Here is a 20,086-nt window from a genome sequence, read left to right on the forward strand (position 1 = left end):
ACAGTAGAAGCGGGCTATTTCTTAGTTGTCTCTTGTACAGTTTCCGACTCTCGGTTAGTTTAACTGGGATGTCAAACTTCCTCCCAAGGACACCCCCCCCCCCCCCCCTTCACCCCCGGCCCCCGCGCTTCTCAAACGATGGATCAATTACGTGGATATTAAATGAGGTAGTTTAGCCTTCTAGCGCTGCCGCATCAGTATAGCGGGCTCACTGGATGGTTTCCTCCTCTCCCATCCCCCTCCTTTTCCTGTCAGCTCTCGTACTGAAGCTCAACATCGTTATAAACACGCTTTGAAAACAGTTTTTAAATGGGAATACCCGGACAAAATTACTTTTAAAATCGAAAAAGGAAGTTAAGGAATCGCCACAAAGTAAAATATGGATCGTGGTGTATCAGTGACGGAGCAAAGATTAGCGGAGAAATTGACAATTTTGAATGATCGAGGACTTGGAATTCTTACAAGAATTTACAACATCAAAAAAGTAAGTGGGCAAACCTGCAGCAAAGGATGTCTCTTAACTATAGAATGTATGGTCAGTTTCAAATGTGTACCACGAAGACGGCTTTGGGTTGTACGATTCGTTGATTTCAAAGCTTGAGTTTGCCGTCGTGAAGTGTGTACGGTGGGTGAGTGTGTGCGCTGATACCGGTGTGAGTCGACTGTGATTTGCGTTCAGTGCCCGTCCTTTGGTACCCTGCGAGCAGTTCCCCCTTCGAAGGGAACTCCTTTTGCAGGTATTGTTTTGGCTACCCCGTTATCCAAATCCCAAATCATCTTAATGGGATTTCTCTAATCTTGTGCTGTGTGCAAAATTTAGAACCAGCACAAGATAAGATAAATTTTGCAATGCCTCGTTCAATAATTATTATTAAACAAACCAGTGCAAAATTTTAGAGATTTGTGGGGAGAGATCAGGACAACCTTGGAAAGATTTTCACACAGTCCCATATATTAATATTGCATTTGATGTAGGACGAATGCAGGCTTCTAATACAGATTGGAGTCGAGATTGTATGGGACAACATTGATTCAGTGAATGGTTGAATCTTGGGACCCGTATCTTGCATCCCTGCAGATTTTTTTGCAGGGGGATGACATTACAAAGGAGAGATTGCCTGGGATCGAGATCATTGAATGCACTCCCTAATCTTTGATTAGTTAACAAATTGATGGCAGTTTTCTATGGTCTATACTCTTTTATTAAAAACTGAATCATTGTATAATGCAATTCGAGGGATTTGATTGGCTTAGCGGCCATGGTATATGAGCAATTATACCATGGCCGAGAAATGGCGACCATTAAATTGTCTTCTGGTTGTTCTTGCACAGCGAAATCAGTAAGATCTAGCAATATTTCTTGATTGTTTTTTAATAAAACAATTATTCCACTTGCGCTTGTTGGATATGAGATGATTATAGCCAACTCGGCGCTACGCGCCTCGTTGGCTATCTATCATCTCATATCCAACGCGCGCTCGTGGAATAATTGTTAAATAGACCATAAAATGACGTCAAAAAATGTTCAAAACTCAAGTGAAACCACAAGCCGCAGGCGAGTGGTTTCACTGCCAAGTTTTGGACATTTTATGGCGTCATTTGATGGTCTATAAGAGTATAGGCCATAGAAAACTGCCCGTTGATTTGTTTTTTACAATAACATGGAAAAAGCGCGAGCGGAATTGGCTATTTTTTTGTTGAGAAAGCGCGCACGTTACATCTGATGTCATTTTTATTGTCTGTACTCTTATAGACAATAGCTACGAGCCAATCAGCGCACGGGAATTTGGACAGTTATTGTAAAATACTAGTTATACATGCACCACTGTCATACTAACCCTTGTCCACAAACAGCAAGCCTGAATAGAATTGAGTCTGAAAATGTTTACATAATTAATGTATGGGACTGTGTAACCTGAGAGCAAGCTCTCTAATTGGGGTCTCATGCAAGATTTATTTGGGGTGCGAGCAGTGAGCAAGGCTTTCACACTTCACGTACTGCTCGCTCGCACCCCAACTAATAAGTTAAGATTGAATGAGATCATATAGAGAGCTTGCTTGTAGGCTAGCCTGGGCTGTGCAGAAATCTTGCTGACAACCTTTATAAGCTTAATAGGTTTGAGCATGCATCAGTAGCTAAAGAACTGTAGGGGTGTCAGTGATCTTTGAAGATTTGAATGTGGCCTAATTTCAATGGCTTTGCAGTCAGTTTTTTGCAAAGCCATCTTTTGCAGTGCAGAAGCCCTCGCTGAAAAATGGCTACTGTTTGCCACCCCTAACTGTTTTTGAGGTTGACTCTTTGCTGAAGCAGTGATTATCAGGGACAGTGTTTATTTCTGATGAATGAGCAAAAATTTTATTAGTAGTTAACAAATAAGAATTCATATAATGAATGAATGAACATTGCAGTTACAGTGTATGTACGCAATTTTTAAAAGTACTTGCGAAAAGAAAGCCTGAAAAAATTCAGGCTTGAATGGGATCAAAGCGGGGCCCTCACTGATGAGTATGCCAGATAAATTTTAAGATTAGGGTGTCAATGAACAATTTTTATGGGTCAGTACTGTAGTTTTGGTTCCACTTTCCAAATCTCTTTAAGTTTAAGATTAAATTTGTTGGGCCAAGGAAGCCAACTTTCTTGAGTTTTTGATCTGAGGCCCTCCCCCCCTCCCTTCCCACCCTCCCTTATCTAGAACACTGCCTGATTACATAATTATTTAGATGTATACAGGGTGCTTGTTGGAAGGGTAGCTGGTAGCATTACCATTTCTATACTTACGTGAATATAAGAAGGTCACATATAGATAAGAACAATTTGTAAGTTTTGATGTTATAAATTCTATATTTGTTAGGCATGTTCAGATTCCAAGGGTAGACCAGGATTTTTATCAGACAAAGCCCTTGATCCTGTCATAAAGGTTATTGTTAAGAAATTCCCAGTGACTGATACCAAGGTATGTGATTATTACACATTTTGTTGTAGAGGAACATGTTTGTTTACTAAGTATTGTTGATAGTTGGAGTGAATACATGTTATTCTTTACATGTGTTAAATTCCCAGATTTACTATAGATAGGTTAAAACCTTGATATAATACTGTAATTAAGTTTTGTGTAAACAGTCTCTTAGTTATCAATGTAAAATATGATTTGTGATTTTTTTTGTTAAATGCTGGAATTTAATGTTATAAAGGTCTCCTGTTTTCAATAAAGGTTAAATTGTATCAAAAACAATAACAAAACAAACAAAAACAAAGCAAAACAAAAAAATATTCGCAGATTTATGTCACTTTGCCTCTCAATAATTATTGCACTGGCATTTACACAGGACACAAGTGTCTACTTGAATAAACATGCCAGTTCAATGAATTCTCTTTTGAAATACTTGTTAAAAGTAGCTGTGTGTAGCTTTTGGCATTTTACACTTACTTATACCATGCTGTGATACGGTGTTCTTTATATACCAAAAAAATCTAGTTATTTATGATTATTCTATTTACAGCAGTTTACACCCTCTGGGGCTACTAATACACACCCACAAAATACAACATTCAATCATGCAATTTTCATTAGAGCAATCATTTGAAAAATTTATTGTAATCTTCTGTCATTATATAATTATTGAACATTAATGAATTGGATATCTTTTAGAATTGTTTTTGGTTGTTGGTGACATCCTAATTGTGGGAATGCCAAATGACACTTCTAAACAAACACTAGTCTAGATGATATTGTTTATTTTTTCTTTTACCAGTAAGTACCTTACATCTAATATTTACTTGGTTAGTTTGAGTTGTTGTAATGTTGCTGTTTGTTTATCCTGCCATATTGATCAATTCGAGTGCTTTTCTAATTCAGCACCCAAAAATTATGCATATTGAATCACACGAGTTTTTGATTCCATCGGAGCATTTTGTGACATGACTCTCACCATTCCAAGTCATGTGACAATTCAACCACTTGACTCAAATGCTTGAACGTGTGTTTGAAATGAATTTGAAACCTGAAAAGGCAACTCTAACCAAATTGGTTTTTGCAATGTTTGAAATGGATTGTTCACACCATTTTATCTACATGTAATTTTAAATATTTTTTAGCTGATGTGTGAGAATATGTTTGTTCTTTTTTCAGAGTTTGTTCTTTTTCCCTGATGATGCCGTTGATCAGCGAAAGCTTGGACTTAGGTTTTTACTTTTTAAACAGCAGTTTAAGGCCTCAATAGAACAGTTTTATGATTTTTTTTTCAGAGTGTTCAGCTTCAACCAGTTCACAGCATTCAAAATGAAGTAATCAAAGGACTATCAAACTATTATTACACATTTGTGGATGTTATGGAATTCAGGGTAAGCACTAATCCACAGAAATTTGTAGTGTGCCAAATGTGAATTTAGTTGATGTGGGATGCCCTGGGGTTGCATTTTGCCTCACTCTCCTCCATATATTTCTCATGGTACTTGTCTAGCTGGGAGAGTTTGTCGTCAAAAACGTCTAGACCATCTTTGTTTATTGTTTCCTTTATTGATTTCTGAGACTTGTGACCTGAATTTTGATCAAGTAGTGGTCTTGTAAGAAGAAAGTAGGTGCTAGTCACTCTAAAGTCCTAAAGAGTAGCATTACAAATACTTAAATGTTTGAAGTTTCAGGATTTACATGTATGATATTCAGAACAAGCATGATGGAAAATGCCTACTTACCAAACCTCAGCATTTTATTACAATTCTGGGGATGAGATACACTATTAGCACTGTTATACTCCAATGACTCCATACAAATCCTTTTAATTTGAGTTTTTTCATAATAATTATTATAAATTAGAAGGAGTTGATGTGTGGAGTCAGGTCTCAGAACTGGATTCACATTACATCGCTCTGTGAGTGTGGTATAAGGGAAAAAGAACATGCTGGCAAGTGTGATATGCTTTCTTTTCATGGTGGTTGCAGAAATGTTAAAAAAATATTGAAATATTTTTATGTCTCTAGAGATGTAATAAAAAATTTGCAAATGTTGTACCATAACTCCATTCAACTTGCAGTATGCTCATTGTTTACCAAAACAAAGTCAGATTGAGCAGTAGAATTAGAATACTAGCCAGGATAGGCACAAAATAAATGGTAGAGAATCACCTGTTTTGGACCCATACTTGTCAAATCATAAATAGCCCATTCTACAGTTGTTGGTTTTATATAGTGACTTGGCCTTTGAATGGAAGCAAGGCTGGCAGGAGTTGACTTTAGTTTGTTGTGATATAAACCTTGCTACCATTTACATGTGAAAAATCTGATGTTTCCTCTGGTGTGTGCTGGGACTCATCTCATGAATAATCACGAATCCCAGTCCAAAAACCAATGAGTCCTATATTAAAGATGCTAGAGCCTTCATGTAACCAGACGTTTCATCTCAAGTCAATTTTTAATAGTAAAACTCATCATATTTCAGCCAACCATAAGACTTTATTTTTATAACCAGTTTGGCAAGAATTTTCTTTTTTTCTTTTCGTTCCCTTCGTTATCGGAAACAACGGCCACACTTGAAAGACTTGAAGAGCTGGTAGGAACATTGTCGATCCCAGGAACAGTTGGAACACTCTCAGTAGTTTCGTTGTTTGAACCAGTATGAATCTTTTTGGGTGGCATTTTTTTTATTGTTTGTCAGCATCAACAAGCCACGAAAGGTGAACTTTATGCCATATCAGATCGAATTGTCGGCCATCTTGGTTCACCAATGTGCTTTCCATGATGGTAAAGATAATGAGTAACCACTCCATCAGGTAATCAAAATGGCAGCATTTGAAATATAAGAAATTTTATAGGAGTATATTGCGTGGAAATGATTTGGTTTTGTTGTTCAGAAATTGCTTCTGGGTCTATTTTTAAGATGATATAATTGCTCTCTTGGCTTGAGGTGGATTTTATTATGGATTAAAAATCACACATTCAAACAAGACATCCTTCAAAAACATCTTTATCAATCAATCGGTCTTCGCATCCTACAGGACGCGTGCCGTGAATTATTTTGGGTCTTTGGGATTTTTATGCGTCAGGGATGCAGGACAGACACACGGTGTTTGTATAAAAACAAAATTAACTTTAGCCTCACTTTCACTTAAAGGCCAGGTTCCTAAGCAAACTTTAATTGACCAAGAGTGAGGTCAAGATGGCTGGATATTGGCCAAGTTCTTTTTTTGCGTTTTTATGGACCGAGACGAAGTCGAGGTCCATAAAAATGCAAAAAAAGAACGAGGCCAATATTCAGCCATCTTGACCGAACAACCTTGATCAATAAAGGATTTATTATATGGCTTTACCTTCAAGTTAAAACTACAACAACAAAACAAAACAGGACATGAAACTTCTCTACTCGGAAAGAAATTCTTCATAGCCGGCCGGTGCAAGATTTATTTTCAGTTTCGTGGAAAACAAGGAATCCTTAATTATCTCAGGGCTCTAACTTTATAATGGTTTAAAGGGAGTATACAATTATTGAGAACGAAAAATTTAGATTTTCGCCATAGCGGGAAGATTTGAATAGAATCCGGCAAACTCGCCATTTTCAGCCGATCGCACGGTGGCATAAATAATAAACATTTTTACACAGTTTTCGGCTTCCAATCATTAATTCTTGAATGAAACAATAGATTTTGAGATAATATGCAAACACAAGCGGAAAAAAAGAGCAGGTAAATCAGAAAACTGGGCGAAACTTTGATAAGATTTTGTTGTTTACGACAAGCAAGACGCGACTAAATGAAAAATGTGATCAAGCTTCTTCGGCGAACTTGAGAAAAATACTTTTCTGAACTGCTCTAAACACTTAACGCATCTTCCGCTACGCTAAGATTTAAAGTGCACCTAACCCCAAAATGTTTTTTTCTCTTAAATAAATCTTTACACCTGTTCGAAACATATTGCGCTATTTAGCGCCTTTTTATAGGCTGTAAAAGTTACGAAATCTAGCCATCATCTGTCCCATGACCGAGCTAGTAAGGGGCATGGGTCTATTCCTGAATCTACGTCACAAACTGATTTGCATGCATTTTCACAAAGACTTAATACAATGCAAATCAGGGTAATCCCGAGCGGGCAAGATAGCTCCATCTTGCCCGCTCGGGTAGTCAATCACAGCGCCGGATTTGACTAATCTTGCCCACTCGCAGAGCCAGCCATATAATAAAATGGATTATTGACCACTACTGTGAACCAATAAAAATTGTGAAGACTAGAAATATTTTGGGAATGTTTATTTTGTTCAAAAGGAAAACCAATCAGATGCAAGAGGAAAAAAACACAAGCTGTGATAGTAATATTATTTTTGTGGTTTGTTTGCCTCTGATTGGTCACATAACAATAAACATTCCAGACAGAATGCGTAGTGTTCATGTTTCTCATACTGTAGTTTGACCGTAAGCATAGCAAAAATAATAAATGTTTTTTTATTTTCCCACAGGATAATGCCAGTGAACTTTTGACAGAAATTGATGCCAGTTTTGTTCATTTTGACATTGTAAGTTTTTTTCACTAAAAAATTATTTTTTAAATAACATTCTTCCAGCAGTTGACCTTATGCTCTGAACCCATCTTTAGCAAACAGGAAAGGCACCACATTAATTAAGAAGAAGTTCATGTAAATTGTTTCCAATTTTTGTCATAGACTCTTAACTATGACTTGACAAAGGCCTATTTGGATCTGATTGTAACATATGCCTCACTTATGATGCTGGTGTCACGGGTGGATGATCGTAAAGCTGTTCTGGGCCTGTATAATCATGCCTTTGAGATGAAGAATGGAAGGAGGTAGGGATCCAGACTGAAGAGAAATCTGTTCAGTAGTTACACATTCACAGAGATGCCAACTTTCTGAATTATCTGTGAGTCTCCCAGATACATCTAACAGCTCTCCAGGTCTCCCATGTGGGTCACTAAATCTTCTGGATAAAAGTTGGTGACTACTAAATAAATATTTTAATCCAGTAAGTTTTTCAAATATCAAAGAAATAGTGGGTTTGGAAATTGATGTGAAGGTGTCAATTTATTGAATACTTTAACAGAAACCAAAGGAAATATGTTTTTGTCCTCGTGGCCATATAAGCGACTATCTGATTGGATAAATGTTCAGCCAACTTAGTCCATGAGGACAAAAAAAAAAAAGAAGATAGCCAGTGTTTTCAGGGTATGTTTTCACGTGGACTTGTGGATCGGGTCACATTTAGGGTAGTGAGGTGGGGGGGGGGAGGGGTGTTTGTCATACTTTTTTTAGGGGTGGGGGTGTCTCAAAATTTGTCTTTTTTGTCGGGGGGGAGGGGTTGGGTTAATGATGGGTGATTTGCATAAAGAAAAATCTTCAGAGATTGGCATCTCTGTATTCAGGTCAATTTTGTTCTGCAACTGCAACGCAATGCTGATTAAAATATTACATCACAAATTGCAGAAAACATGTTAAATCTTGTAACATGTATCTTGCAATGGTGCAAAAAAAAAATTAGAATTAGAGCAGTCTACTTTTCCTACAACTTGTAATAAATGCAATTTTCGTTGCAAATTTAGTTGTGAAGAGAGGTTGTACATGCACAGTGGCCTGCATAGGCATTGCATTGCAAGTTGTAAAATTCCTAGTAAATTATACTTAAAGATAGAGTGCCGGCAGAGAAAATTATAAAATTGTACAGCACTTTCAGGACAGAATGATTATCCCACAAAAGAGAGCTATTGAACTTTTGAAACACTAGCAAATTTAAAGTTATCACATTAGCATTCAACTCACTGACAGTCTATATGATTGTGAATAAAAAGGAGTTTTATTTAATTAATTTATTTAAACATAGGGTTATAAATTATCATGTGTAAGTTGCTTATTAATAATTATTAATGTTAAATTATTTGTCTAAGAACATAAAATGTTGCTAGACATTCGTGTATGACCTGTGTCTTCAGTCAATTATGGACGATGCCTATATCGTTTTGTTACTGCGCATACGTTCTGGAGGATATTTTTGCGTGGTTTAAAACTAGGAGGAGAAAGCAGAACTTAAGTGCTCTTAGTAACCATGCATTTTTCAGAGGTAATAAAGCTTCAATTTGGAAAAAAAATGCCATGCATTGCTTTGTATTTTACTGCTTTTTTAGAGTAATTTGTTGCTTAATTATCTCTAAAAATGCGTGGTTGCCCCAAATTTTCTTTTTGGATTTCCATAGCCCTTGCTAAGATCTGCTTTTCCCGCATAGTCATTAACTGCGCAAAAATACTTCGGTATTAGTAGGCACGGTTCTTAAATGTATTTTTATTAATTAGTCATCAGTCAAGAAACACTTCCTTAGCATGTTCACCCATCATTTTAATTCTTTTCGTCAGCTGCATACTGATTGATGTGTTTGTGTTATATTTTGCATTTCAATTTGTTTAAATTCTTAGTGAAGACTCTTTCCCGAGGCTGGGGTCCATGATTGTAGATTATGAAAATCCACTGAAAAAAGTTGCTGAACAGTTTGTTCCGCACCAACAGGTAAAGCTGAGCATTCATTTCTGAATTATAAATTAAATATTGACATTAAATTCATATTTTCTTATTACAGCTAACTATTCTTTTGCCATTAGTTAGCTAGTTTCCTTTCACAGCTGCAGTTTATTAAAGATAGCCTTATGAATTATTTTCTTCATGTATTCAGTTCACTGAACTCTGTTGTTATTTCAAATCATTTCAGCGAGTCTCAACTGCTCTGCAAACAGTTCATGAAATTTACATCAGAAGAAGTGCCACAGGGGAACAGGTGCGTGTGGTTTGAGAGTTCAGATAGGTTACCCTGATAGTAAGCCCCAATGGTGACCAATAGCCCTTAGTAGAGTTTCTCTTTTAGTTACATTATGACAAGTTGATTAAAAATGTGGGTTATGAGAATAAAAAAATTTAAATAACATTATTTTCTTGTTCTCCTAAGTACTACTACTATATAAGAAATATACGGAGAGCAGTAAATAGGAGAATAATTATTAAAGAATTAAGGGCCTGACATACTATGTACAATGTAATTACGTGAATTCTCTTGATCACTGCTGCCACTTTGATTATACATAGAATTTTACATTATTTTGATACCTATGGAGTGACACTTTCTTTTTGCACCTTGGTGTATATTCTTCTTCTTTTCCAATTTGTACCCCAAATTGCAAGGTTGCCTTGTATTTCTTGAGAAGGTCAACCATTTGAATAACAATTAATTTTTAGTGAAGCGAAACTTTGTGGTATCTAATTGTTATAAATGCTTAATTTATCCATTTTACTTTTATTCTTGTTGAATGCGGCAAGTTTGAGATCAAGGCGTGGTGTTATTTAAAAGTAGAATCATTTATTTTTCAGTGGCGCCAGTCACAGATTGTCAGTATAATCAGTGCTCCACTCCAAATGCTGAACCCAGCTACCAGTGATGCAGTAAGTTAGGGGACCTTTTGTTTTAATAATATCCATGCAGTCCAATGTTAAAAGTTTAAATTCATGGCTGAAATGTTGGTGTCTTGAAACAGTGTTTATTATTTTACACTCTGCATTTCCTTTTGCAGCCTCCAGTGGAATACTTATCACAGGACACAATTCAGAAGTGGATATTATGTAAGTTTGCAAATAGAACTAGAATTTATAAACTAAGTGGGTTAATTACATCATGATACATTTGTGGTGATGCAGTGGTTAGCAGGTCAGTCTGAGGGTAGTTGGTTCAATGCTAGGTTGTTCTCTGCACTGTTACAGTATGTTGTTTTCATAGACAAGAAACTTAACTCCAAATTGTCTCTCTTCACTCTGGTGTACACATGTAAATGGGTATATGTGACATACTACTGGGAGTAACCCTGTGATGGACTAACATCTCATCCAGGGGGGAGTAGCAATACTCCTAGTTGCTTCATGCTAAAGAAAGCAGGTTACGATCAGGCCACATGGGCAACTTAGCTGTAGCCATTCTAGGGTGCTCTTAATATTTTTTTATGATTATAGGTCAAATTGTAAATTAAAAGGAACATCCAGGCATAATAACATACGAGTATATATTTTGCTACAGAAGACATTAACTGAAAACTTATGCTGTTGGCATACAAGCACTTTAGAACCTTTTCCCACCAACCATTAGAAACCTTACTTCTATTGATAAAGTATTTTTAAATGCATTTACTGAAATAATGGATTTTTTACAATGCATTTTTAATAGGAACAATTATAATATTTCTATCCTTTTTGGAAGTTGGTTTCTGCAATACGTCCCCCTCGCTAATACCCCTCCCCCCCTTCCTCCTTCTGGGATATGAGATTTTGTAATTAGTCCCTCCTACATGTATTCCCCATAACAACATCCACTCCATGGGGCAGAGTTGGTTTGTTTTTAAACAAATTAATATAATAATACATGTATACAGTTGCATGACTACATGTATTTTTTGATACAGATTGAATTATGATGTTTTAAATTTAAACATTCTTGTTAAATTTTTTAATTGTTATTTTAAAGTTTCACTGCAGTTGTTTGAATTTTGTACAAAAAGACCAGAGACCCCAAGACCTGGAATTAAATAAACCCTCAGGGGCTAAATAGAGCTTTTACGGTAGTCAAGATCCTTAAATTTGTAATAGTAAAATTTTGGTAATTATGTGGGGGTATTATCAAATGACATGTCTTTTTTTTCTGCAGTTGGATACACACTTTGTCACCAGCAGCTTGCCATGCCTGGTGTGACAGACATGTGGAGGACTGCATTACAGGATGGCTACTGTATCACCTTATTTAGAGATGAAGTCATCATGTTTCATAAGGAATTCCAGAATTTGCTTGATGGAATGAAAGGGTGAGTTGAATTTCAGAAAATGGGTCAATGGTGGCCTTGTTAAAAGTAATTTAAAATTATTGCTCTTGGCAGTTTCTTTTGGTTGTTTTAAAATAAGACCTACATGTAAGCATTGTTTTCAATAATTATTACATGTATATTGCATGCAATCATTGAGTTGCTACCAGTTAAACAGTCAGAGTGCTTGTCTGATTGGTTTAAATTGCTGTTGTTGATGTGATAGAGAGATGCTGTCAGGCGATTAAGTCTGCCAGGTCAAAAACCCCAAATGGAAAATGGATAGCTCTCATCTACCAAAAAACCTTACATTGTTAAATTAATTAATCATTAAATTCTAAATAAATAAATAATTAACTGAAATTATTTCACGTTTTTCAGGTACAGCAAGCGTGTAAAGGACATTCAAGATGCTGCTACACAGGCAGTGACAGCAAGGTAAAAAAAGAAGTAATTCTCCATTTTTCACACTTGTTGCAGAAGGATGGCTGAAGCTGCTGGGTTTAGATTTGACATAACTTTTCCAATAGAGGGTCCTAAAACTGAAATTTTGATCCCACTTTTCCCATTAATTCAGTAAAAAACTCCCATCCTTTCATCCTGCTTAATTCAGAATCCACTCTCTGGTCCTGTATTGGGATAGTGCAAGTTGACAGGGTCATCTAAAGAATGAGGGCTAAAAATGCCAAAAAAGTGGCAAGTGGTCAATAGTGACTGGTGTAATCTCTATTATTATGTATTTGCAGAGGCCCAGTTCATAGGGAGAGACGTAACTACCTTCGGACAGCCTTAAAGGAAATGTCTCTGATTCTTTCTGATCAGCCAGGTCTATTAGGACCAAAGGTAATTTTTCCACACTAACACCGTTCATCTGAAACTCTCAAGTTAGTGGGGTGTTTGTAATAGCTGGGGATTGTAACAGGTGGGTTCTGTAATAGTTGGCTAACATAAATCATGCAATTTAGTAACCTTTTTTTAGGGTTTTAAACAATTTACACAGTATAATCATGATACATGTACTTTCATACACAAGACAGAAAAATCCAGTTACAATCTACAGCTTAACCAGCAACAATAATTTTTATTATTAAGAACACAATTATTACAACTATACCCTACTCACCCAAACATACAGTAACTATGATACCGGTATATGAATGGAGCGAAATGTATGAAAACAATGTATAAATCTGAACTGTGGATGAAAGATTTAATAGATGAAAGAGCATCAAAACTTAAGTGATTGCCAAAAGGAAGCTTCAGAAAAACTCAGCCTTGAATGGGATTCAAACCCATGAAGTCTGCAATATTGGTGTAAATAGATTTACAAGGAAAATTTAACATCTTATAAACCTAGCCTCTTGGGTAAACTTAGTATCTTTAACTACATTGTACCATTATCAAAATTAAACAAAGTTAACTTTAGTTAGCTTTTAAAGAAATAGTGCAGGTCGAAAATACCAGCCTAGGTTTAAAAATGACCCAAGTTGAAATAAATTTAACCTGAAAATAAATTTGAGCTGTAACATACCCTCTTTCTGTGGCTTGAGGGTCAATGCATGATTGTATTTGATGCTCAGAGTGTAACCTACAAATGCTGGGAAAATTGCAAAGTGTCCAGTCCAAGAAAGCTTTAATAATATGCTTGAGCTGTTCTTTGTGCAGATCCTTGTAGTACTACAGGCATTAAACATGGCTAGAGATGAAATCATGTGGCTGCTCAGACATGCTTGTACTCCACCACCAAAAGGGAAAAAACTCAACCCAGAGGATTTTTTTGATGCGTAAGGAAACTGTGTTGTGTTCTTGCTTTAAGTAAATTTATTTAATAGCCATGAGTAAAAGCTCTATTTAAGTGTATAGGAGAGAACTCTTTTGATCAAATCTTCATGTTCTCCTCGTATGAAAATTGAAAAGAAAAAAATCTTTATCAGCCCTGCTATCCCCAGTCTTTCTTCTTGCGTGATATTGTACCCAACTCGAAGTGAGATTTGACACTTTTATACACCTCAAACGTGGGGAAGAAAATTGGTAAGAATTGTTTTAGATTTTCATACAGCTGTACGAGAACAACATTAACATTTTGATTAAGCAAATAAAGACAATTCTGTCATATACCATTAAAGCTACCCAGCTAGTAGAGGTTCTGGTTTCTTATAATGTTGCCTCTAAACAGAAACTGTGCACAAATATAACAAGGAAACAGAAACAACAAAAACAAACCTCTTTTAGCAGGGTATCTCATTATTGATTGTGATAAAGAATATTTACATTTGAACTGTTACAAAAACATGCTATAGACCGAAATAATGATACATTTGCAAAACTGTATTGAGCACTGGATGGTTAAAACATCAAAACTTGACTTGAAACTAATAGACAGTTTGATTTAGTTTGTAGGAAAACCATAGATTATATGACTTTGTGTTACTGTACACTTTGCATATCCAAGAGTAGGATATTGGGAAATCACTTTAAATGATGTTCTTTGCATTGTCAGAAAATTGCCCCAGTTGTTGCTGTTTGTGGAAGAAGTTCGAGGTAGGTTGGTTCTTTTGTAAACCACTCTTAATTTTTGCCGATTTTTTGACTCCCAGTAATATTAATTCAAACTTATTTTTGTTATTAAACAGAATTGTATGTAAAAGTATCAGAAACATAATTACATTGAATTGCATCTATAAATGTTCCGTCATATATTCTGGTTGAGCATGTCCTTTCATGGCGTAATTATTATTGAAGGGCCTGGCAGAAAACGGGCATGAGTGACAATTTTGTGGTGGTATCCAATTTTTTCTAAACCTGCGCTAATGTGGCATGCATACAGACAAGTTATTGTTTCAGAAACGTAGTTCCATAAATTCTGCATTGTGTTTTAAGGGCTTGAATTCACCCATCATGCTTATCACTTTAGCCTAATACTGAACCAGCTGTTGAGTGATGCTTGAAATGATTTCCTTTCTTCTCTGTTTTAAGCTAAATAAACCGTTCTAATTTGCGATAACAAGTCTGTTGGCCAAAGTAGAAGGTTTTGTGAGAAATTTGGATTTTAAATTATCAACTGGTCCACTCAATTATATTGTCCCAAAGGTATGGTCCAGAAGTATGTATCTGTGCTGCAGCGGTATTTTGTCCAGTACTTAGGAGGCTTTGATGTGGATGTACTCAAAGAAGTTGTTCAGGTATGTACTGATAGGTATATATAGTCAAGTAAGTAAATAAGTCAGTTGTAACTTTTTTCTTGTGTCAAAGTAAAATTTTATCCGAGGGAAGTAATCTCTCTACTAATTGGGGTCACCTGCCTTAGATAGTTGTTTGAAATTAATTAATTACATGTCGTTAGTTTACTGTTATGTTACTAATACAACCATAATAATAATTTGTACTTACACATACTAACAGTTTTAATTTTTCTTTCCAGAAAATTTCAGTCTGTTCTGATGACATTTCCATAATCATGACATCATTCATCGAGGACTTGTCTCAGCTTAATGTCAAACAAGGTATCTCAAAGCTTAAAACATTCATTTTTGCAGAATACAACAACATTCTTTTTAAAGAGCAAAGCAACCTGAAAACACTTTTGGCTGTGGCCCACGAGCCTCCAAGGAGTTGTCAATACCACAGTGCACCAGTGCTGTGGATGAAATACTTACTTTGGGATACCAAGTAAGCGTAAACTTAGGTTGTTTCGAGGGAAAAGGTGAGGGCACACGCAGCAGAGCAAAACTGCAAAGGAAAGAGCACACTTCAGTGCCCCTGGAAACTCCCTGCGCATTTCAAGATACTCAGGTTTCCTATGGGTGGTGCCTACTATACGGAGAAAGCAGAATTTAGCAAGTGCTGTTGGTATCCGAAACAAAAATTGGGGGTAACCATGCATTTTTTTATTTTTTCAGAGATAATAAAGCTTCAATTTGGGAAAAAATGCCATACTTGCTTGATTATCTCTAAAAAATGCATGGTTACCCCCAATTTTCGTTTTGGATTCCACTAGCCCTTGCCAAGATCTCCTTTTCCCGCATGGTCATGAATTGCGCAAAAATACCTCTGTATAAGTAGGCACCGTCTTTAAACTATGCCAATATTCTCTTTAGCTTTATGAACTTTAAGAGTTAACTTACCAGGATGATCCAGAATGTCAAAACTCAAGGCTGCTACCTAAAAGGAGCCCGGTAGCCTGGGGTGCCTAAGAAAATGTCTAGGCGCCAAGGGTTTTTGTATGAGCACCTAACACTTCACATGTTGGGCTCCTAACGTCTCAGCTTTGGCCTTGTGGGCTCCTTGAAATTTTCTTAGGCAACAGCCTTGAAACTACTCGTCTGATGCTTTAGTAAGATTGTCACAAAGTGGAAACCAATATTTGGTTTTATCAGTTGAGCTGATGAGGTAATTTTATCACCGTAAAGAGATTCGAGGACTGACGTTTGGAGCGTTCCGTTCGCCCTTTGTCAGAGCGAATCGACCAACGGCCAACGCTCAAAGCGTCAGAATACCGTATCAACTGGTTGACATACCCAAATATTCATTGTTACCTTTCACGCCAGTTTTAGTGGTCATTCCCGCCTGTTAATTTTTTCAAATGATGATCCTCTCTTCTTCAGTGGTTAAAGGGAGGGGTTCACATCTCAGCGCATGAGCATGAATCTAAATGCTTTTTTTCTCTTTCTTATCAACTTTATGGCCTTAAAAATCCCACTCACATGTACTTCAGTAATCACATTCTATAATTAGTCTAAGCAAAATGACCGATGTCTAAAATTCACGGAAAATGCTAGTGGATTGTACTCATATTGTCGATATTGAATTTAGCGTTGACCCGTAGGATTTATTCCACGGTTGATGTGTTTACAGTTATTTATATGCGAAATAACGCAATCATATGAAAAAAATTACCACCCGAGTTACCTATTCCCTTCCGAACGGTTCATAAACAACGAATTAAATTAAACAGGCTTGGGTCATAGCGAGCAAAGGCGAAAAAGTATTTTGATTCATGGACATGCGCAGAACCGTGAACCCCTCCCTTTAATGCTGATTAGGGTCACCCTCTTACTTAAAACAGTTATTTTAAAGTTAGAAGACAAAGGTGCAGTTTTGTTGTCAAGAATGTGAAGAATTGACATATATTCATTCACTGATGTTCGTGCATTTGACAGTTGAAGCTGGAGACACATTTGACTTTGAAAGTTTGAGACTGGATTGGATGCGTCTTCAGGTAACACAACACTTTCATGTTCTAAGGTGAAAGTGTGCGGTGATGGGTGAGATGAGAGACTTCAGTCGTGTTATACCTGATCGCAACTCTCCATGTGATAATGTTTTTTCTTCGAGTTCATTTCCACGACGTTAATTTCCATTATTTATATCGTAAGTTGTTTTGGTAGGGCAATGCAACATATCTATTTCAACCTCTGAATACATTGTTTAGAATATTTTAGGTTAATTCTTTCCATCAAAATTGTCTTTGTCAGTATTCAGCACTTATTTTAGAGGAAATGGCTTTTGAATGTTACAACGATAGAATTGGAGACCTAAGCGCCACGTTAATTTACATCATTTGGAAATTTAGCCTACCCGCTCACGTTAATTTCCTGTATTTCATGCTAAATCCTCCCCTAATTTGCAGCAATTTAAGTTGAGTTAATTTAAAATGCCTTAATTAACAGAAGCGTTAATTTGCTAATCGTGAGGTTTGTTTGGCTTGGTACACTTTAACTGTGCTGTACAAAAGTATCACCCCCCCTCCCTCCCCCTGAAATGCCCGTGTACAGAAACCGCAGTCTCCCTTGAGACGTTTGCTTTCTGTTGTAGGCTTATACCAGCGTTCGTGGGGCGTCCCCAGAGCTGAAGGAGAACAGAGATTTAGCAGTGCTCATGAACAATGTATCATTCCATTCTAAACTGGTTGATGTACCTGAGAGGCTTTTGAATGAAATTTCTGACCTGTCCATTTTCTGGTAAGTCGCAGAGCGTTGTACCAAATGGTGCTGCTTTGTTTCAGATTACGTTTCTTTCCGCTGGTGGTCGATCACGGTCAGACGGTGTTAACAAATAGGAAGAGTCTGTCAAAAACAAGCTTTTTACTTTGAGAGTCCTAAGATGATAAGTCTGTGAGTTCACTAAAGTATTTTACGATTTACTACAAGAAAAAAAAAAGCGAAGTTGGTGGTGACTAGTCCGCGCTTCGCTCCTTCTTTAAAGAAAAAAACTTGTTGTTGGTTACCGTGACCCGGTCGACACAAAAACGCACAAACCAGTACACCACCATTTACACGGTCGCTTATATTCTGATTACATGAATTATAATTGAAACTCTCTGAAAACCATTATTCTCCAGTTTAGATGCACCTGTGATCTAACCAGGACTAATTTCTTTGATCTTTCGTGCAGTTTTTATCCCAGTTTTTTCGAGGATTCATTTTTGAAGTGCGTGGAAGATCCTAACTATTCAAGGTAAGCCACTGGGACATTTTTGGACATAAAACATTTTTTGTGTCATTCCTGAATGAAGATCCCAGCATTTGCTTCATTTATTTTTTTTCCTTTTCTTTGTAGATATTCAATTGCGTTTCCACTGATCTGTGGTCATTTCATGTCATGTACCCACGAATTTTGTCCCGAAGAGGTATTGTTGAATGCTTTACAATTTTCATTCTTGTCAGCTTCTCTCATCATTTTCCCTCCCCCTGCTCACTAGTTGTATGGCCCCAGACTGAGGAGCAGGTCAGCAGTTCGACCCCTTGTACCTCCTGGCCGCATAAGCGATAAGTGCCGTTATATAATAAAATAATGTGCTCTCTGTGTTATAACAAAGTACTGAGTCCGTAGTCCTTCAAGTCCCGTGGATGACTGATTGACTGACTGATGTACTGATTGACTGAGTGCGTGAGTGACTGACAGACTGGTTGACTGACCGGTGGACTGACTGACTGACTGATTTACTGATTGACTGACTGACTGACTGACTGACTGACTGATGGACTTTCTGACTGATTGATTGACTAACTGACTGACTGACTGACTGATGGACTTTCTGACTGATTGATTGACTAACTGACTGACTGATTGACTGATTGACTGACTGACTGACTGACTGAGTGCGTGAGTGACTGACAGACTGGTTGACTGACTGATGGACTGACTGACTGATTGAGTGACTGATTGACTGACTGACTGACTGACTGATTGACTGATGGACTTTCTAACTGATTGATTGACTAACTTTCTAACTGATTGATTGACTAACTGACTGATTGACTGATCGACTGACTGAATGACTGACTGATTGATTGACTAACTTACGGACTGACTGACTGATTGACCTTTTTTATTGACTTACTGATTGACTTACTGTCTGACTGACCATTTGGCTGTCTGATTAACTGAGTAATTGACTGATTGACAGATTGACTGGCTGACACCTCTTCACTCCTTGTGGAGTATATGGCTGCAACAATGTCTCTCCATCAACCCTTATTTTAGCTACGACCTGAGCTTCACCCCAAGACATACCCTCGCTCAGCTACTATCTTCCTTGGCCATGTGGCCTCAGGGCTGCCCATTTTCCTCTTCCCTTTTCCTATTGGGGTCCATACAAGAGCAACCCGTGGGTGTTTCAGTGTTTTTATAACTGAACCCGTAACCCTTTCTAACAGTGCTTTTCTCTTTGTAGCGTCATCCAGTCGGGGATCGCAGTCTGTCAGCAGTAAACTTGTTTTTAGATTCCATGGCCAAAGAAGCCAGGAATATCTTGAGCCAGCTGTGTCCTGATCATATTCATCTCAATCAACAGGTCAGTGGTCTGGAACTCAAAACATCTCAAAGTGTCGCCGGGACTTGTTAAAAAAGGATCTTCTCTTTACAAAACAAATACCTAAATGCATTATTTTGGCGAGAACTTGTTTCAGCGAATTTAATGTAGGCTAATCGTTAAGAAACCGTCAATCACTAGAGTTGGTTATCTGTTGGCTTTTTTCTTTTTGTTTTGTTAGTTTGCTAGCTTAAGGCACCGTCATCTTATTGCCAGCGACGTTGCTAAGTGAATTAACGTATCCTTGCCGTGTGAGAGGACACCTTTCAAACGACTTATGAGTGAAACACTTAGAATGTTAGCAAATGGTGTCAAAGTGCAAAGTTGATAAAACTCTTTTTACACGTTTTCACGACGCTTTGCTGACCAATCAGAACTCGAGCATATTTTCCGGAAAGTGTTACTCAATAGGTTCACTGGATGCGTTACTACACTTGTATACTTTCGCGCTTTG

At 37.1% G+C, this 20,086-nt stretch overlaps 1 protein-coding gene across 1 annotated transcript in view; it reads left to right on the top strand.

The window, feature by feature from the left end:
• Positions 1–215: 215 nt before the first annotated feature.
• LOC146456393 (nck-associated protein 1 homolog) overlaps positions 216–20,086 on the top strand; it is a 34,661-nt gene continuing 14,790 nt past the window's right edge. Inside the window, exons 1-21 of the mRNA XM_085092591.1 lie at positions 216–484; positions 2,853–2,954; positions 4,247–4,342; positions 7,443–7,499; positions 7,647–7,789; positions 9,405–9,495; positions 9,695–9,760; positions 10,348–10,419; positions 10,548–10,596; positions 11,669–11,822; positions 12,201–12,257; positions 12,566–12,662; positions 13,485–13,603; positions 14,320–14,360; positions 14,910–15,001; positions 15,241–15,322; positions 16,979–17,037; positions 17,634–17,779; positions 18,213–18,275; positions 18,378–18,447; positions 19,495–19,614. Of these exons, the coding sequence (XP_084948717.1) occupies positions 380–484; positions 2,853–2,954; positions 4,247–4,342; positions 7,443–7,499; positions 7,647–7,789; positions 9,405–9,495; positions 9,695–9,760; positions 10,348–10,419; positions 10,548–10,596; positions 11,669–11,822; positions 12,201–12,257; positions 12,566–12,662; positions 13,485–13,603; positions 14,320–14,360; positions 14,910–15,001; positions 15,241–15,322; positions 16,979–17,037; positions 17,634–17,779; positions 18,213–18,275; positions 18,378–18,447; positions 19,495–19,614 (1,881 nt within the window). The 5' untranslated portion in view covers positions 216–379. The remainder of the gene's footprint in view (positions 485–2,852; positions 2,955–4,246; positions 4,343–7,442; positions 7,500–7,646; positions 7,790–9,404; positions 9,496–9,694; positions 9,761–10,347; positions 10,420–10,547; positions 10,597–11,668; positions 11,823–12,200; positions 12,258–12,565; positions 12,663–13,484; positions 13,604–14,319; positions 14,361–14,909; positions 15,002–15,240; positions 15,323–16,978; positions 17,038–17,633; positions 17,780–18,212; positions 18,276–18,377; positions 18,448–19,494; positions 19,615–20,086) is intronic.

This window comes from Pavona decussata, unplaced genomic scaffold (assembly GCF_977016875.1).
Source record: "Pavona decussata unplaced genomic scaffold, jaPavDecu1.1 SCAFFOLD_254, whole genome shotgun sequence".
NCBI classification, from domain to species: Eukaryota; Metazoa; Cnidaria; class Anthozoa; order Scleractinia; family Agariciidae; genus Pavona; species Pavona decussata.